General features: G+C 40.4%; 1 protein-coding gene across 2 annotated transcripts in view; it reads left to right on the top strand.

The window, feature by feature from the left end:
* Window positions 1-18756, top strand: part of CSTPP1 (centriolar satellite-associated tubulin polyglutamylase complex regulator 1) — an 86200-nt gene that overhangs the window by 13136 nt on the left and 54308 nt on the right. Inside the window, exons 3-4 of one of the 2 annotated variants that reach the window (XM_075030824.1) lie at window positions 14048-14178; window positions 17616-17691. In XM_075030824.1, coding sequence (XP_074886925.1) covers window positions 14048-14178; window positions 17616-17691 — 207 coding nt within the window. The remainder of the gene's footprint in view (window positions 1-14047; window positions 14179-17615; window positions 17692-18756) is intronic. The other variant, XM_075030823.1, reaches the window with a different exon arrangement.

Raw genomic sequence — 18756 nt, forward strand, 5'->3', positions numbered from 1 at the left:
AATGTTTGTGCTAGTTACAACAACTATTTTTATGGGTAGTTAAGAAAATTTTGTTGGGGTTTAGCTTACCTGAGTGAAATTTCATAGCTGAAAACTATGTGGTCATGTAGCTCTGTATGGATCAAGCAGTAAGTGTTTTGCAGGCAATGAGTGTTTCTAGTTGTTTCTAGGCAATGAAATTGGCTAGGTATTCTACTGCTACCCACAGCCTAGCACCAGGATTGCTGATTGCAGAGGGCTGACCTTCATCTCTATGTTTCTCCTTGCAGAATATTTTTAGTCTTCAAGGATATTTTTTCTCCTACTTTATTCCATTGTTCATTTGTCCCAATCATGTGGACATCTGCTTTCAATTTTGGGAGTACCTTGAGGCTTCCCTCACCTGACTTGCCCCTGACTCTTACAGGAATAGAGATCAATCACCCTTCTGCCAATTAATCCACATCTTTTAGCTAAACAAATAAAATGCCTCTCTTAAGACTAGTCTTGATTTTATAGATATGCTGAAATGCTACTGGTATTTGTTCATTACAAACCCAAGAAATCTCTGCACTGGTTTTGAATCTGCATGAAATGCAGACTTTTGAAAGCCCTCTGTGTAATTACACACTAATGCTGCTTTACTTCTTCCAGGCTAACTTCTGTGCCAACATATCTTAAAGGGACATGATCTTCCTATACATTATTTATCATCCTGTTTTCTTGATCTTTCCTGTACCGAAGAAAATCAGGGCCCCCATGCTAATGCATTTGATCACGGAGAGGGAATGTGCATAGCATCCCACTTCGTATTTTCTGGGATCTTAAAGGAGTCTGTGTGGCTTTTTTTCACTTCAGCTGGAAGAAGCAGCTACAAAAATTTTTGACCAAGAGACTTCCTACTAGTAATTTTTGCTTTTCTTCTGGGCTAACCCTTTGCTTGAAACTTTCTCTTCTGGTTTGCAGGTAGATGTGCTACTCTGTTCAAGACTCTTTGGAAAGCTCAGAAGTATTGATCAGCAATAACTTACCTTGGGCAGGAGACTCTTCTTCCTATCACTTTTATAGTATATTTGATAAACAAAACACAAGTGAACTAGAGACACAGGAAAAGGCATTTTTCTGTCTATGTTCTTCTCCCAAAACACTTCTTGTTTCTTTTGTGTCTGGTGAAATGTCTTCCTGATCACCTGCCAGCTGGAGCATGATTGAGAAAGACATCTTGCTTTTAGCTTGCAGATGGAGCACTACTACTTTGGGCTCTGCAAACTGATGTCTGAGATCCCCTTTTTCTGTGAAGAATGTTTCTGCTGGCTCTAACTTGAAGTGCCCCTGCTGGATCTTGTGTGACAGTTTGATAATATTTATCTGAGAAGGTGTCTGTGATGTGTGTGTTTGGCGGGGGGGGGGGGTCGGGGGTCAGATACTGCTTTTAGATCTGTTGTGTGCCTGGCAATTTGAAATACCAGGTCTGTGCTGTGTAGAGCCCTGTTCTACACAAAAGAATATTTGCTTTGTTCAGGGTAGCAGGACTGTCAGTGCTATATAGTTTGAGATCCTCGGATAGGAAGATGTTATCATAGTGAGACGTATCAACTTCTAGCAATGAAAGTACCTTATTTTCTCTTGTTGTCTGGATTGGCTGGAACAATTTGTTCAACTCATTCCTTAGGGACAAATATGATACTGCTCTCTTGACTTTCTCTGGCAATAGCAGTGACACAGGCTTTGGTATCAGAAAAACTTTTGGCTTGTTCAGTCCTGTACTGCTATACAACATTACCTAAATAAATCTGTAGAGTAAACAATGTCCTCCTCTTTAAAATAGTCTCAGTACCCTTTGCGGGGGAGGGCAGGGGGGAAGCGCCAGAAACAGGACAGATGGGATGCCCATGAGAAATAAGCCACTCGCTGAAGACAACCTTAATTGGCAACGGGAAACAAGATGAATTATCTGCTTATAAAGTGGAGAGATTCTCAGAGCTAGCTTAAAGCCATCAATTTTTAGTTTTTTGGGGTTTTTTTGCATCTCTGTGTTTGTAGGCCTTATCATCGTCATCAACTTGCTGTCATCTGCTCTGCATCTTTCCCCTTTTCACAGTAACTTTTTCTGTCTTGTTCGCAAGGATAGTGTAAGCTCTTCAAGACAGAAGTGATATTGTACTGCATGTACTTTACAACATCTAGCATTGTAGAACGTTGCATCCGTGCTTTGTGCAATTGTAGTATAAAGAGCAAAAATAGTAGTGAGAAGGTCCTTAGGGCTTTGACAGGTTGTGCCAGATTCCCTGAGAGATGGAGCCATTCATTAGAATTTCTCAGTAAAACTGTTTGGGGGAGGGGCATTGGTATTCGGGGTTTTTTGTGTTAATTCTGTGTGTTCTGAACAAATCAGTAGCCTTTGGGAGGTAACAATACTTTCAGGTTCTTGCATAAAATGCTGATATTCTCTCTGATATAATCTTATGAGTGATTGCAAAAATAATATTTCCTGTGTTCCTCCAATACTCTCAGGATTCCTACATGTCTTCTGCTCTGGAGAGAAAAAGACAAAATTATCACACTCAATGCAACACTGCACTGAGCCATGCAATTGGTACGAAGATGCTGCTGTCAATGACCTAGCTGTGAAGCAGCCCTTTGGGCTGAAAATCTCAGCTGGTATAATGTGCTTGATGGTTCCCGACAGGCTCTCACTTGGGATTCCTTGATCCCTAGGGCACTGCCTAAGAGTGCTGTCTGCCTGTCTTCTGCTCTTCAGTTATCGGTGGAAAGAGAATGAATATATGCACTCAGACACAGCACTTGTGCCAGAAGCTCTGAGGAATAGATTTTGCAGCTAATGTGAATGAGTTGCTATGAGAGAGACGTTTTCAAACTCTCTCTGCACAGAGTACATGGATTTGCAGGACTGGATTTGTTGACAAATCTTTCTGGGGAACCTCTATTAGTTGCATGTTTCTCCACTTAGAGTGGTGCTAATGGACACAAAGCCTTTCTGTTAAAGTCTGTTTGTTGCCTTCCAGTCTTACCTCTACAGAGAAGATTTGTCACAATGGCAGTCTATTCCTTGTAATCTAAGTTTCTCCAACCCATATTAGAAATTGGATTTCAATACCCCTAGTCTACTGTGCATGCGGTATGCATTTTGTATGAGACCTATGGAAGATTTGGGTGTTGTGGATAACTTGGTTTATATGTGATTAAAGTTATATATATATTTTGTCCAGAACCTCTAGATCTGCCACCTGAAGGGTGGTGTTTTTATTACAGAATTGCTTGACAGCAGAAACAGCATTGGTATCTTCATGTGACAGGCAGGATCTATGAATTCCTGGTTTTCCCAGAGTTGTTTCTTTGTAACAAACATTGCAACAAGTCCTAGCCTGACAAATATGCTGATTGGGATGACTGCTGTTGAGTAAACAGCTGGAAAAAATGCATATATTAATGGGAATAACACACTGATTCCCACTGTAGTTTGTGTGCTGCCAATACACTAGAAAATGTAGTGTTTTATTCCCACATACTCAAGAATCTTACAGGTGAGTGGTTACTCAGATGAGTCCAAACCCTGGCAAAGAAATATGGGGGTGGGGGGGGAAGGTAAAGAAGCTGTTTGGTAAGCAGGACAATCTCGGAAGGCTTGTAGCCAAAGGAGTAACATAGAATTGAACATGAAAGACAATGTTTACCATTGATGGTGCATGTGATAATACACTCCGCTCAGGAAATTTATAATACTGTTTTGGTGACAGAAAAATCTAGGGAACTTGCCATAGCATATGAATGTTAGCACTTGATATCAGCATCTCGTGAGCACAGGGTAGTTAGTTATCTGTAGATAACCCTTCACTTATGCACTGATTTGAGCTGCACTCTGCTCTTGCTATTTGAATAGAGGCAATCATAGCTTTTATATGCAGTGTGGTCAGATTATGATGCTTCTAGTATGTATTCACTGGTGTAGCAGTGCAGTCTTTGCCCACTTTCCTACTCCTTTACATCATGGAAATTACATATTTATTTGTGGTCTTTGTCAGAATAGTTGCAGCAGAAGTGGACTGGCTACCTTATGGAGACCTTATGTAGTCGGGTATGTTTGTATTTCTTACAACCTTGAATGTTGAAATGCAATGCATTTGCCATCAAGTTGAGCTTCCTAATGATGGTTAAAGCTAATTGCATATAGGCAGTATTGATAGCTAATAAAACTGAAAAACAGATGTTAGAAATGTTCCAAAAGCCAAAGTCCAGAAACCTGGCAAATGGTACAAGCTTTAGGACTATATGTATCTGACAACTGTGTTTGTGTTTTCTCTCTGGGCTGGAGTTGAATGTACTACCCTCTGTCTAGTCTTAACTCATAACTCTAGCATAATTCTGTTTATGCTTCCAATTTTTTTATTGCTTTTCATCATAGTTGTTAATGTTACTTGTACAAATTTGGAGATGTATACATGATCCCCGCTGGGAGTTAAAATCGGACTTTTGTGACACACTCAAATGTGTAAATTTATTCTTGAAACAAGTCTGGATAATTTAGGGAGAGAGCGAAAAGGACAAAATCCTAAGGTTTGCTGAAAATTGATCTCTGATCTCGATCAGAAGGCAATAGAGAAGTAATTTTTCTTGGTTATGTGCATTTATGATACTGTTTCCCTACTCCTCAGTCCATCCCACCACTGTCTGCATTTGGCAGTACAACAAAATGATAGGCAAGTCATTGCTGTTCCTAAGAAAATCTTTATGGAGCCTCCTATACATGTGCTCTTTGTGGTTATTTTGCCATAACTCATTTCATCAGTTGGGTATTTCATAGTGCTCATCAGGTCCTTTTTGGGATGCTACAGGGTGTTTTGTTTAATTTTATTTTCTCCATCAGTCTACTTGTTTTTAATATCTGTGGTATTAGGTAGTTCCTGCCTTATTCCTGTGCTTGCATTTCTGATCACAAATCTCTGCTCTGTTTTAGTTTGTATTCTTGCAGAAGTGAAAGGGCCCTTTAAGTCAGAATTGGTGAACTGTGGCAATCTTATATTGTCCGTCTTCCACTGAGGAGAGGTCTGTAGTAGAGCTCACCGTGATGCAAAATAGATATTCAGTGCTGAGATCAGTTTGACAAGCACCTTTCTCCATAATTCTGGAAAACTGCTCAGCTGTGCTTGCTGTTGGAATTCACTCTGTTGGAATATATAGGAAAAAATGAGAAAGATAAATAGTGACATATTCACAACAGATGTAGTGGGACTATTTACAGTCTTTTGCATACAATCTCCAACATGTATATAAAGCAGTAATCTCTTTTCATGCTTGGTCACATGCTGTAAGGATTGGATTTCCTGCAGCTTCTGTAAATGTTTTGAAGAAAACTGGTTTAGTAATGTGAAATTGGCACCTGGAATTCAGTAGAAATGCACTAGGGAATAGCAGCTTTGGAAAAACATAATTATGTAGGAAGTTTGGTACACATTTGTGTGTTTTCCCTTATTATATGTGGGGGGTTTTACTTTTAAGAATTAAAAGGCATAGTTTTATCATTTTTCTTCAGGAATTTTTTTTTTTTTTGGAACATACTGTTTCCTCCAATAAAATTTTTGATGTCTCAAGCTGTAAGAGAACCGCTATTGAATACATGATAGCTTCATCAATAACTATACCTTTCTCTGTATTACTAACTCATATGGTTTAGTTCTGGTTTTAATGAAGCATTTTGGTGTGAGTCTAGGCTACTATATGTATATAGGAGATCAGTTTCAGAGGAGTTCTTGGCTTCCATCTAGCTAAGCTTATAAGACTTTGTATTAAATTGGAGTAAAGTAGTGTAAGTTTGAGGAACACTTTATTTTTTCCCTGAAAGATCTTTAAGAAAAGATGGATCAGAATTTGAGGTTGGGTGGGTTTTTTTGGTTTTGTGGTGTTGGAAGGACTTTTGTATTCATTCTTAAGCTGTAAAATGTTGTGGTATCACAGAAAATCTTGAGGAGCATTTCTGATTGTCTTGCTAAGAATATGTGTGTTCCAATGTGGACAAGGTCAACAAATGTAAAATTTCTCCTAAATTGGATATGCCAAGCTGTAAAACTCAACAAATGCCTGTAACAATGGGAAGTGATAAGATCCCATAATAGGATTCCTTATCCTTTACAGGATAAAATCCCTTAACTGTCTCTGAATGCCCGTGAATAGCAAACTGCTGAAAGTCTTGTAGCTTGCCTGAAAAATCTATTTTAAAAATATAGTTTATCTTCCTTTTCTTAAAAAAAAAAGAAAAAAAAAAGAAAAAAAAAAGACGAAAAAGTCTAGTTTCTAGAAATCTGGATGTCTTCAGAGAACCTGAGACTTTTTATGCTGTGTAGTGTTGAAACTACACAGATTCCAGAACACATTAGCTTTAGAGACTTGCAGTAACCTCATGTCCTGCAAAACTAATCCTATTGTGTATCTTCAAATGAATTGGACAAACTGTAGCTGGTCAACACTGTAGCCAAGCAGCTGTGGTGAGCACAAAGTGGTTTAGCTAAGCAATCTTGAGATGCAGAGTTAGCATTAATGTCAAATGATGAAGCTTCATCTATATTAAGAAATTTTGGCAAGGTTCATTTGTTGCCATGATGGAAATATTGGACGCTGCTCAGTCTTTGAGGTGCTATAGTTCTTGCCAAGGCAACTGAATAGGTGAGAAAGTATTAGTTGTAAATTTTTTTCTTTTTCTGAAATTCTCCAGTCTAACCAAGACTGAAAAGAGCAAATATGGGGGCTGCATGCATGGCACCAGTATTGAATCTCTTTGGAACAGTCATTAAGTTATATTTCAGTAGTTTCTGCATCATCACAGTCATAATGTGATTGTGCTGTTACCTGTTAAAATAATTAAAAGTCTAATTTATAAAACATGGAACTGTCTTACAATAAGAGATACACGAGACTATGTGCAGAATGGAGCAAGCAGGCCCTTACTCATGCTTATACTTTGGCCTCAACTTTCTGAGAAGCCAGTTTGCCTTCACTTGGCATTATGCTTTGATCTCAGCAGTACAAGATGGGTGCAGTTATTCAATAATTTTCAAATTCATACTCTTCCTTCAGTGGACATTGACATTTTGGTATCAAAATCCATCTCCAGCCGATGTCAATTCCATAGCTACTTCCAGAACTGTTGTCAGACTAGAGGAAATCTGAAAACTACCTTGTGTTGCTTGTATTTTTAATAGTTTCTCTTCTTTGTGCCATCTTCTCGCCCTTGCCACAGGTTCATTGCATGGTTTCTATAGTATCTTGTAGCTGGTGAATGAATTTCACAGGGTGATAGGGAGGGCAGAAATACATCTGCTGGTTAATAAAGGAAGCCAAAGAATGGAGATCACGGCTTTATGACAGTAAAGCTTGTTGAGGACTTCTCCCATACCCTCAGCATATAGAAGGTTATAAAGCAGTTCAATAAGGAATTTTCTTCTTGCCCCAAAATGTCTAGTCGGACCAGTTTGAACAAATACTAAATACGTTAGCTGGAGAGTTAGCAGTTTTCTTTGTGTAGTTATAATTCTGGTATTTTTTGTTATTTATTTATTTGTTTTAGGTTTTGTGGGGGGAAAGGGCAAGGGTTTTTGAGGGAAGCTGGGTAGCAACTTGCAATATCTCCATAAAACTAGTTATAATGGTATTCATGCAGCTGTCTCTGTGGTGCACAACTTGCTGTTTTCTACTGTAAAAACTAAATCTCTGTTTATACCAGTAAGACCTTTTCAGACTCACTGAAACACCATGTGGTCTGAAATAGCACCTGATCAGACTGAAAGAGCTAGTCCTGCGTGATTGATGCTTATCTCTGAAGGCTTCTTTACTTTTCCCTTAAGCACCTTGGAGGGCTTCTGCAGGGCTATTTACCGTCTTCCATTGTATGCCCTTTCCCATCTTCCTGAATACTAGGTTTCCCAGCTCATAACTCTTAAGAAGAAGCTTTATTTCAGAGTAGAAAGGGGCCCCAATATGTGGCCTATTATATCCATATCAGCTTGCTTACCCTTTTCAAATGGCTATTGTGTTTTAATAGGGTCCTGCCTGGCAGGGGGAGTCTTTAATTCCTACTACATAAGAATGGCCAGCTTGAGTTACAGCAAACTGCAGGATGCTGCTCTGATCAAAAGGCCTCTGTTTTTAGAGATCTCCCCCCTTCCCATTTGCTTTTTTTTTTTTTTAAATCCTGGGCTAATAATTCAACACAGTAAGGTCATTTTAGCTTTTGATTTGAAAGCTTCAAGGTGTTAAATTACTGACTTAGTATAGGAAAAATTAAGGGAGGGGGACTCTAAAAAAGATAAAGGGATTCTGGGTAATAAAGAGCAAGCACAGCAACTCCTTTAATCCTTTCCTTCTCCAGAATCTGTAGACTGGTCTCAGAGGGTTTGATTTGCTACAAAGCAACATAAGAAAGCTTGTTCGCTGCCTGCTCTGAGCTGTGTCACAGGTGGTGTGGTTCATTTCCTTTCAAAGAGTACTTGGGATAATCTCTGTACCACCTGTATTAATGCTGCCACGAATACAGATATTCCTGAGCCTATACCAAGAAGCCTGAAAACAAATCATTAAAATTTGTGTCACTCCCTTCCCTGTTTCCACATCCTTCAGCTGAAATAAACTTGAGTGGGTGAGACAGAAAGGATCTCAAAAAATCCAGTCTGTTTGCAGTGTTACATCACCCAGTCTCACCAAATGTTGAGAGTGTTAATGATTTCCTATCTGCCTGGCTGTTAAAAAAGGATTTTTCCTTAAAGCCAGTCATCAGGAATAACTTTCAGCATCTGTTTCGTCTTAACACTGCTAACACATTTCAGAGGAAGTGCCTAAAAAGCACTGCTAGTTTCATTAGAGGAAGATGGTGATTTCCTTGAGGCTGATTTCATTGTCCCAAATTTTAGTATCTGTGGAATTTTAAACAGCACTTGATAGAACAGCTTTGAATTGAGAAATGCTAATGCTCCTATGCTACCTTCCAAGAGGGATAGCTAAAGAAACAATCCCATGATCAATCTGAATATTGCAAGTAGTGTAGTTCACTTAAACCAATAGGTGACGAACAGAATGATCTTAAATTAAAGTATGCTTGTGGAGCAGTAATGTATTCATCACAGCAGTGAAACTGGGATTTTTTTTCCCAATGGTGCCTACAGTTTTAAATGTTTGCTCTCTGGGATCTTCCAGGGAAGGTAAACCTCACTTCCTGATTTCAGAGCGTAGCCTTGGGGTAAGTGTGATTGGTCACTTGGGGACGCTTTTTGTGTGGATGAGTTATTTAACAACAGAAATTGCCTGGGTTTTAAAGCCTTTTGAATGTCAGTATTTTCTGTTGCTAGAGCTAGTTCTTTGTTACCCATTGTACCATAGTCTCTAATCCTAATACTCCTGATTATCCCTACTTACTGTGCTTTGGTTCACACCATGAAGCAGTCTTGGAGCTCGTGACCTGGGTTCCTTTCAGATGGAACTAAACTGGAAGATGTGTTCCAACTGCAAATGAGCATTCAGCCCATGGGACCAGACTAGAGCTAGTCCAGAGCGTGTTTCAAGAAAAAATGAACCCTGAGATACCCATGTTGACATCAGGTCCTCTGCACTGTTTCTCTCTACAGATGTTTCAGTCAGTCTAGACATAGCCTCCGATGGCAACTTGCGTTTGAGACTACTTTATTTTTGTTGAAGACACTCAAGTCTGTTTTAATGACTTAGACACCTATGTAACTGTGAAGAAAAGTAGTGCATGTGTGGGAAATTGTTCACGCTGCAGAAGCAGCATAAGCCTTCAATGTGATTTTCTTCCTTCATCATGCTCTCAATGGAAAATGCAAGCAGTAATGCTGTAAGTTAAGGAATAATGGTCCTTGTTCCTTGTTTTCCATTTACTAGAGGAGGGATCCTGTGAACTCATTCAGCTCTTTGCATGGTAACCAAAGGTGGCACCTGCTGGGGGGACAGCAGGGTCCTGGCAAGCTCTTCTGTCCTTCTTGGGGACTTGGGGCGCTCTCTGCATTGTCCATATTTGGCTTTGCCTGAGGGAGAGGCTAACTAGTGTAGTGGGTTTCAATTGGGATGTTACCATAGCATCCTGGGACTTTTACAATCTATTTAGAAGTCCAAAGGTTTGAAAAGAGTGCTTGAAAGTTTCTGAACTCTGGCAAGTTGCCGAAATGTAATTACACAAAAGACAAAGCCTTACTGAAAGCAGCTCTGTTCAGAGAAGCAGCACCTGAGTGCTAGAGTTCCCAGCATAGCCATTTCTGAGAGTTGGGGCTGTTTTATCGCAGTCTCCTCCCAGAACTTTTTTTTTCTTCCTCTCAGGTGCACGTGCCATCCAACAAGCATAGACTGGGGGTGCTGCAAGATGCAGCTTTCTCAGCAGTGGTGTTGGAAGAGACTCTGTTCTGTGGTTTAGCTGCTCTGGGACATGTAAAGAAAAGGAGTGAAAAAGTAAGCATCTTGAAGTTCCTACTGCAAAAGTTTCTTTAGATCTTCCCATCGAGCAAGAACCTTGCTTTATTTTTCTCATCTTTCTTCAGAATATTCTCACAAGTGAATGGGAAAAGCTGTTTTGTTAACAGAGTATCCAGTTGCGTAACAGTTCTTGCATGAAATATGAGTGTTTGCAGTGAACTGGTGTTAACTAATGAACATTCACTTCAATTTCTAGTCTCAGTTTCAGCAAGACAAATAAAATCATGTCATTAATAACTTCTGTTAATGTTCTAATTTGCCTGCTCTACTTACTGGTAATGTAGAGGGCCTGGGCAACCATTAGGTTTGCAGTAGGAGGCTTGGACACTTGCAGAGTTGTTGAAAGCTTTCTTTTTGAAGGAATCTCTTGCAGATGGCTGCACTAAATGCCTAAAGAGGGAAGAAGTTAACCAGAAGAGTGAAGAATCATTTTCCCTGCTTCTGGGTTCACAAACCCATTTCTAAATGATTGACGACAAAGTAATACCTTGCTGAGATAGACTTGTGAACAAACTTTCTCCTGCAAATGTGCTGATAAGCTCTGGCCGCCTAACTTTGCTAAGGGTATGAGTTGCTCAGTGAGAGGAGGGCAGATAAAGGGAAGACTGAGCAATGCTGAGGGAAGAATCTCAGCAGCTGGTGAACTTGCTGAGAATGTTTGAGCTAAGTTTGTTGCTTTGCTGTTGGTATCTTGCTTACTTAAGTCATTCCTCTGAGTCTGCAGCCTGTTCCATTTTTGTGTTCAAAAGAAACTGGAAAAGACATCTGTTTGCATGTACGTAAAAATCATAGGTGAGGTGTTGGTCATACCCCCTGCATGCTGTTGGAATACCTGCAACAGCTTTGGGTTATCACCACTTCTTTTTCTTCCAGAAGGGTTTACCTGCAAGCTGTTACTACTTGCCACTTTAACAGTAACTTCGCCTCTGAGCAACTGTTAAGGAAAAGGTGGCCAAGTTATTTTCGTACTGCCCATCTACCCATGATAAAGGAATTTCAAAATACATAGTTTGTTCAAAATGTATAGTGTTCCTGTCTCTTGTAGTGACCTTAACCCTGCCTGAGAATAGATCTGTTGATTTGTCATGGGGCTGCTTGCTGGATAGCTCCATCATGGGCTGGCTCCTTTGAGCTGAACTTTTACAACTTACAAAAAGGAATTTATAAAGTAGGGTCTCTGAAATGCAGCATATTAACTGGGATAAAACTCCCAGGCTTGCAGACTTGAGCTTTTGGGGAAAAATCCTTCCATTGTATAGTTAAAATCTGATTGCAAGAAATGAGGAATGAAAGAAACATCGTACCTCTTTTACTCAACTAGCTGGCGGCACTTGGCTGTCAGCACATCCAGGTGTGCTGATGTTCCAACATATCCACCCACTCTTTTAACTGAGTAAGCAACAACAAATGATATCATACCCTTCTGCCTGCTAGGTTTAGAGAGCCATCCCATACTGAAAATGCAAGTGACTCAAGTTTTCACTTATTAGAACTAAGGAGTAATATGGTAGGGCTGTCTGCTGTGAATTAATAGTATGTTAGCTTCATATCTGGACCTTTCTATGACAGTTGTGCCAGGATCTGCTTGCAGATGTTGCATGTGCTGTAGTTCCGAGCAACATAATTTGGTGCATTTAATTGTACCATTGTGCCTTCATCTTCTTTCCCTTCCTAAATGTCTCCCTTACTTGTGTCTTTGTTCTGAAAGCTGCCTTCTCATATTACACCAAGTTTCTTCTTTTTAATTTGTATCCTGCTTTTCTCCATCAGCCTGTCAAATAATTAGCAAAACAATGCAAATCAGAAACGAAAAAAGTCTTACAGGCTGTGGTGTAGGATGAGAAGATCTGAAATCCCATTTCCAGCTTTGTCGCAGGCATCTTGTGGGACTTTATGCAAGTTACTTTTCCTTACTCTGAACTGGTTCACTCTAAGGCAGTGAGCTACAGTACTTTGTAATGTCTTTACTTACAATGATAATCATGGGAGCCCTTTCCTGTAATTCTGGCATATTTTGATCAGGCACATGATTTATTTATTTACTTTAATCTCTTGGGACAATGGCTTTGCTTTCCTCTGGTTTGTATAGCACTAGTGCATGAATAAGGGTTCATAAATACGAAATAATATATTTGTCCATGATATTTACAGAAAGAGTATTCCTAAGTCCAGGATTCAAGAGTCACGAGTGTTTCTTAATCAAAAGGTGATTGTACTTATTTTATTTGAGTTGCATTTCCTTCTGGGTAGGAGGGCTAGAAACAGTGCTCTGCACGTAGCTTTCAACAGCTGACAGAAAATTCAATTTACTCACATGTCCTTGAGAACCAGGACACTAAAAAAAAGAAATTGTGATTCTTTTCTGAAAAATTGAATTGGCTTCTCTCCACGCACCCCCCAGTTGTTACATGACTTTTTAATTTTGCTCAACTCTGGTATAATTCTCTTTCAAATGTGAGACCCTTTTCTATACTATGAAGGATAAAGTGATTTAAACTATTTATGTTTAAAGAGATGTTTTAGAATTGCAGACTGAGAGGGTTCACACTGACCACTGGATTTTGTCTGTTGTGGAGATGCTACCTATGGAGAGGTTCTGCTGTGATGAAAGTAAACTTGTATCTTTTCATTAATTCTCTCCTATGTGGGAGAGTTAAGCTGCTGTCCCAAGTGAATGTTTTTAATGATCTCTCTGGAGTGTTTGAAAGCTTTGTCCCACTTGCACGATGCAGAGTGAAATGCATAAAATCTATCTTTGAGGCAACCCTGTCATTATACTTTTTGGTATAGAATGTTTGTCTTTTGCATTTCTATTGTTCTTGCATGTTGAGCTTTACCATGCGAAAAGGAGAGCTTCTTGTGCTTCAGAGAAACCTTTTTAAGACAAATGTTTACTATAGTAAGTTAGCCTAAAGTGCTTAAAACTCAAATATGAGAAATTTGTGCTAATATACAAGAATGTGAATATCAAATTGACTATTGATCATAATGAGCAGCTACTCTTTTCAAAATGCACTAGTGCAAAGTGATGTTTAGTGAAGCGTCAATCTGCTTTTCATGACAACTGAAGTAGATCTTATACATCCAATACAGTCAAGTTTCAGTAAGCTAGAAATGAAATCCTGAGGCTTCTGTTAAAGAGGTTTTTTTGGTGTTTTTTGGGGGTGGGTTTTTTTTTGTGTGTGTGTGTGTGGCTTCATGGAAAACTGTGATAAGAATAGCAGTGAAATTCAAATGGTACTAAAGGAAAGGGCATCTTCTGGTCAGATAAACAACAATTACTCTTGGCCAGCCATTTTCCAATGGATTGGTTTCAAATAAGTGGCTCTTGGACACCCCTTGCTGGGATTCTTTAGAATGAATTTTACTTTCACAAACCTCTAATTCCTATAATTAAGTTCCAGTGTGTGGTTTTTGCAAATAGCCTTCTCTCTAGAGAACAGATGGGTATAAACTTTGGAGATTTGGTTTCACAAAATGTAACTGGCAGTGGTTTTCTTGCTATTGTTCCAGCTGGCCCCAGAACACTCACACTGGTTCAGCTTTCTAACGTTCTCTTGTCTTGACTTTATCTCCACAGTTTTAACAGCGTGCGTCAAGGAACACACATCTTGTTCCGTGAGTTCAGCTTTGTTCAAGCTACCCCTCACAATAGGGCATCTTTTCTTCGGACCTTCTGGAGGTGTTTCCGAACAGTTGGGAAAAATGGAGGCAAGTATTCCAGCATCTGCTGGTGCTCTGCTACCTTGACATTAAAATCATTAGCTAGGCTATTAACGCAGTACAAATACCGACACTTCGCACTATGTTGTAATGTTCTAACATTGTTAATAGGGAGACACCGTCACAGCTGCCTGTGGAATAGTTAAAAAATGCTTGCAGCATGAAGTGTAGCATAGGAGCACCTTGTTGCCAGTGCTGCTTCCATTACAGAACAGCATGTCAAGCAACAGTACATCAGAGGGAGGACATTTGTAGGCCTGTGCATGGGAATGGATGGCGGGGGGGGAAGTGCTGGGGTGTGGTGGCTGGGAGCTGGGAGCAGGGTAGTGGACCCAGAGATGGTTAGAATATAGGATATGGAGCACGAGGGAGGTAGGTGCTGAGATTATTAGGCAGTTGGGGTACTGAGTGCTTTGACTAGGAGCCCTGCAGGAGGTAGAGTATATAGTGGTGTTGGGCTGTAGGGTGGCGAATGCTGCTGCCTGAGCTAGTCCTGGCACATCTCCTAGATGATTTTGCAGGATCCTGATGGCTGTGGAAGGGGGACCACTGACAACTGTGTGACCTCTTCCCCAACCCTACCCACAAGGAAAAAGCTCCAATGCCAAAATAACTATTCAGCACTGTACTATCTTGTCTAGCTATTCTTGTACTGCACTCGGTATATTAGGTATTACAGAACTGGCAAGAGTTCAAAATAAACTCATGTAACTACATGCAACTAAAATTACATTTTGTTTTAGTTTTTGATTCAGTATTTTAAGCAAATACACTGAATATTGCTGTACAAATATGAATTTTGGTGGGTTTTTTTACTATGAGCCTCACTTGCTTCAGGCTATTCAGAATGCTTCCCTTGTTGCGGGGAAGACTAGAACCATCTCTTAAATATAGGTAAAACCTCACCTTCTCACTAAGCTCTGCAAGACTTCTGCTCATGATGAATAGAGTTGGCAAGATTGTGAATAACAACTTGCATTTCTTGGCATAAGCCATTTAGTTCCTTGGAAATTAGACAATCGTATTTAAACATGACAGAATTTGCTATTGAAGTGACTGACTATGCTGTCTGTAACACCTTCTTCCCAGTGATAGGTACTTTGTTACGTTCTAAATCACTTACATTAGTTCAGGGATAATATTTTTAAGACTTCAGATAAATTGTATGGTACTAATCTAACCAGTATGCAGTGAGGCCATATCTGATTTGAGGTCAGGTCATAGCCAGGAAAGATAAAGTGTAGACTACTAGAACATATTTCTGTAGGGGAGTTAGAGATGATAGTGAAGAAGTCATCCACCAGAACTGCAGCTGTCAGTGGTAAACCTTGTTGACAGATTGAGAAGAAGCTATCTGATGAAAAGTAGCCACTACTGTACTTAAAATGCAGGTTTTCATCAGGCTTCATCTATCTAGCATCTGGCCTCAGCCAGATGATGGGCATCTGGATTTTTTGGGAAGAAGGAAAAAGTTTTAGCTACGTAATATCTCCTTTCTCTTTTACCTTTAGTGGTTTTATGTGAATATGGAAAAGGTTGTGGAAGAAAATATAATCACCACGGTACTTTAAAGGGGGAGGAGGAGCATAGGAACAAAAGCTCAGGTGGATGTTACTATGCTGTGGTTGTGGCCTATAAAGAGTTCATAAAGTCTGAGCAAATATGGCATGTTTACCTGTGTATTTATACACTAACATACATTTTCTTTTTATATTAACTAGAAGCAGAAATGCATCACTTTAGAGAACTTGCTGTCAATATTTTAATCCCCTCAGTCCAATTTCTCTGATTCTCTAGCAGTAATTACAGTCTAGAACCTTGATTTTATTCATTTCGGTTTTATTTGCTATGGGATTTTTCTGCTATACTTGTGCGTAGGGGAACTCAGAACATTCATGGTCTCTTAAGACCTAAGCTCATTTACTAAGAAGCTGCACCTGTGCAACATCGTGGGTGAAATATGGTCATTACCACACTCAGGCATAGATTAGACCTGGATTTTTTTCCTTGAAAAACATTGCTTTTAGATGAATGTGGGAAGGAATGCTGTTATACAACAAATGGCAGCAACCAGAAGCGAGATCATTGCTGATCTGAACTACAGAATTAGTCTCTTAACAATAGAAAAATTCACACTAAATGATGCCCAAAGCAAGTAAGACTTTCAACTTAGAGCTTTCTTTAGAAGTGTGGCTGGTGGTACATCTTCTAATTGGATTATGCCAGAAATTAGTTTTAAGTTGTTTCTTTATGATCACTACACTAGAACACAAGAACATATATGTACATATCAAATTAAAAACAGTTATACAAGCTTGCATGGAATCATGACTCTACAGATAGTTTGTTGCTACAGCATGTCATTTTATGATGATACAATTTTGACAATTTAAACATCATATTATGTGCAGCAGTGTATTCGGTTTGCATGGCAAGGTTTTGTAGTGGGGGGGGGGGTGAGGGTGGGTTACAGCAGTGGCTTCTGTGAGAAGCTGCTAGAAGCTTCCCCCGTGTCCAACAAGGCAGTGCCAGCTGCATTCAAGATGGACACGCTGCTGGCCAAGGCCAAGCCCATCAGCAATGATGGTAGCACCTCTGGGATAATGTATTTAAGATGGGGGAAAAAACAACTGTGCGACAGCATTCGGAAGAGAGGAGTAAGAATATGTGAGAGAAAGAACTCTGCAGGCCCCCAGGTCAGTGCAGAAGGAGGGGAGGAGGTGCTCCAGGTGCTGGAGCAGAGATTCCCCTGCAGCCTGTGGGGAAGACCATGGTGAGGCAGGCTGTCCCCCTGCAGCCCAGGGAGGTCCACGGTGGAGCAGATACCCACCTGCAGCCTGGGGAGGACCCCATGCCGGAGCAGGTGGGTGCCCAAAGGAGGCTGTGACCCCATGGGAAGCCCGTGCTGGAGCAGGCTCCTGGCAGGACTTGTGACCCTGTGGGGGACCCACGCTGGAGTGGCCCATTCCCGAAGGACTGCACCCCATGAAGGGACCCATGCTGGAGCAGTTCATGAAGAACTGTGGCCTGTGGGAAGGACCCATGTTGGAGAAGTTCATGGAGAACTCTCTCCTGTGGAGGGACCCCACGCTGGAGCAGGGGAAGAGAGTGAGGATGAAGGAGCGGTAGAGACAATGTGTGATAAACTGACCCCAACCCCCATTCCCTGTCCACCTGTGCTGCTGTGGGGGAGGAGGCAGAGAAATCAGGAGTGAGGTTGAGCCTGGGAAGAAGGGAGGGGTGGGGGGAAGATGTTTAAGATTTAGTTTTTTCTCATTATTGCGCTCTGATTTGATTGGCAATAAATTAAATTTAATTTCCCTGAGTTGAGTCTGTTTTGCCTGTGAGGTTAATTGCTGAGTGATCTCCCCCTGTCCTTATCTGAACCCATGAGCGTTTTGTTGTATTTTCTTTCCTTCTGTCAGTTGAGGATGTGGATTGATAGAGCAACTTGGTGGGTACCTGATATCCAGCCAGGATCAACCCACCACAAGGAGGTAGGTAAGTTATAGAGTCCTGGTATGAAATTCTGTTTATGCTGTCCTGGTTTCAGCTGGGATAGAGTTAATTTTCTTCCTAGTAGCTGCTATAGTGTTATGGATTGGATTTAGTATGAGAATAATATTGATAGCAACAACTAAAAACATTGGTGTGTTAAGTAGTGTTTATTCTAAGTCAAGGATTTTTCAGCTTCTCATGCCCAGCCAGCAAGAAGGCTGGAGGGGCACAAGAAGTTGGGAGGGAACACAGCCAGGACAGCTGACCCAAACTATGGATATTCCATACCATATGATGTCATGCCCAGTATATAAACTGGGGGGACTTGGCCAGGAGAGGTGGATTGCTGCTTGGGAACTAACTGGGCATCAGTTGGCGAGTGGTGAGGAATTGCATTGTGCATCACTTGTTTTGTATATTCTAATTCTTTTATTATTATTATTGTCCTATTTTTTTCTTCCTTTCTGTCCTATTAAACTGTCTATCTGAACCCATGAGTTTCACTTTTTTTGATTCTCTTCCCCCATCCCACTGTGTGGGCGGAATAGCAAGTGGCTGCGTGATACTTAGTTGCCAGCTGGGGTTAAACCACAATAGTGGTTATCTTATACTATGCAACAGGGCAGGGGACAAAGAACCTGCTGATTCTGAAATTGGAAGCAGTATGGCTCAGATTAATGTTGGTATGTTGCTTTTGAGACCTGAACTAGTCTTTCTACATTTGGTGTCCTGTGTCAGGTGTATGGGGAGTTATTCATCGAATGTCCACTTTATTTCAATAGAATTTCTGTGTGCAGAAAAGGATGAAAAAATGTCCTTTGCCTTCTACAGCAAGATTCTGCTCTGTCCCAGTTTCTCTCCTGGGTTTGTTTCTGGACAGGGATTGCTCTGTGCTTCAGTATTGTCATTGATTTATGTCTGTGAAGAACTATGAAGGCATCTTTTGTCTAACTTTGTCAAAAGTATTACATTCGCCTACTTCCATGTCTCCCAGGATGTTCTCATTTTTATTTATTCCTTTGCCATAAAAGTGTTTACTGCCGTTTTCTGCCTCTTATTTACTTTAAG

This window comes from Buteo buteo, chromosome 6, assembly GCF_964188355.1.
Source record: "Buteo buteo chromosome 6, bButBut1.hap1.1, whole genome shotgun sequence".
Classification (NCBI taxonomy): Eukaryota; Metazoa; Chordata; class Aves; order Accipitriformes; family Accipitridae; genus Buteo; species Buteo buteo.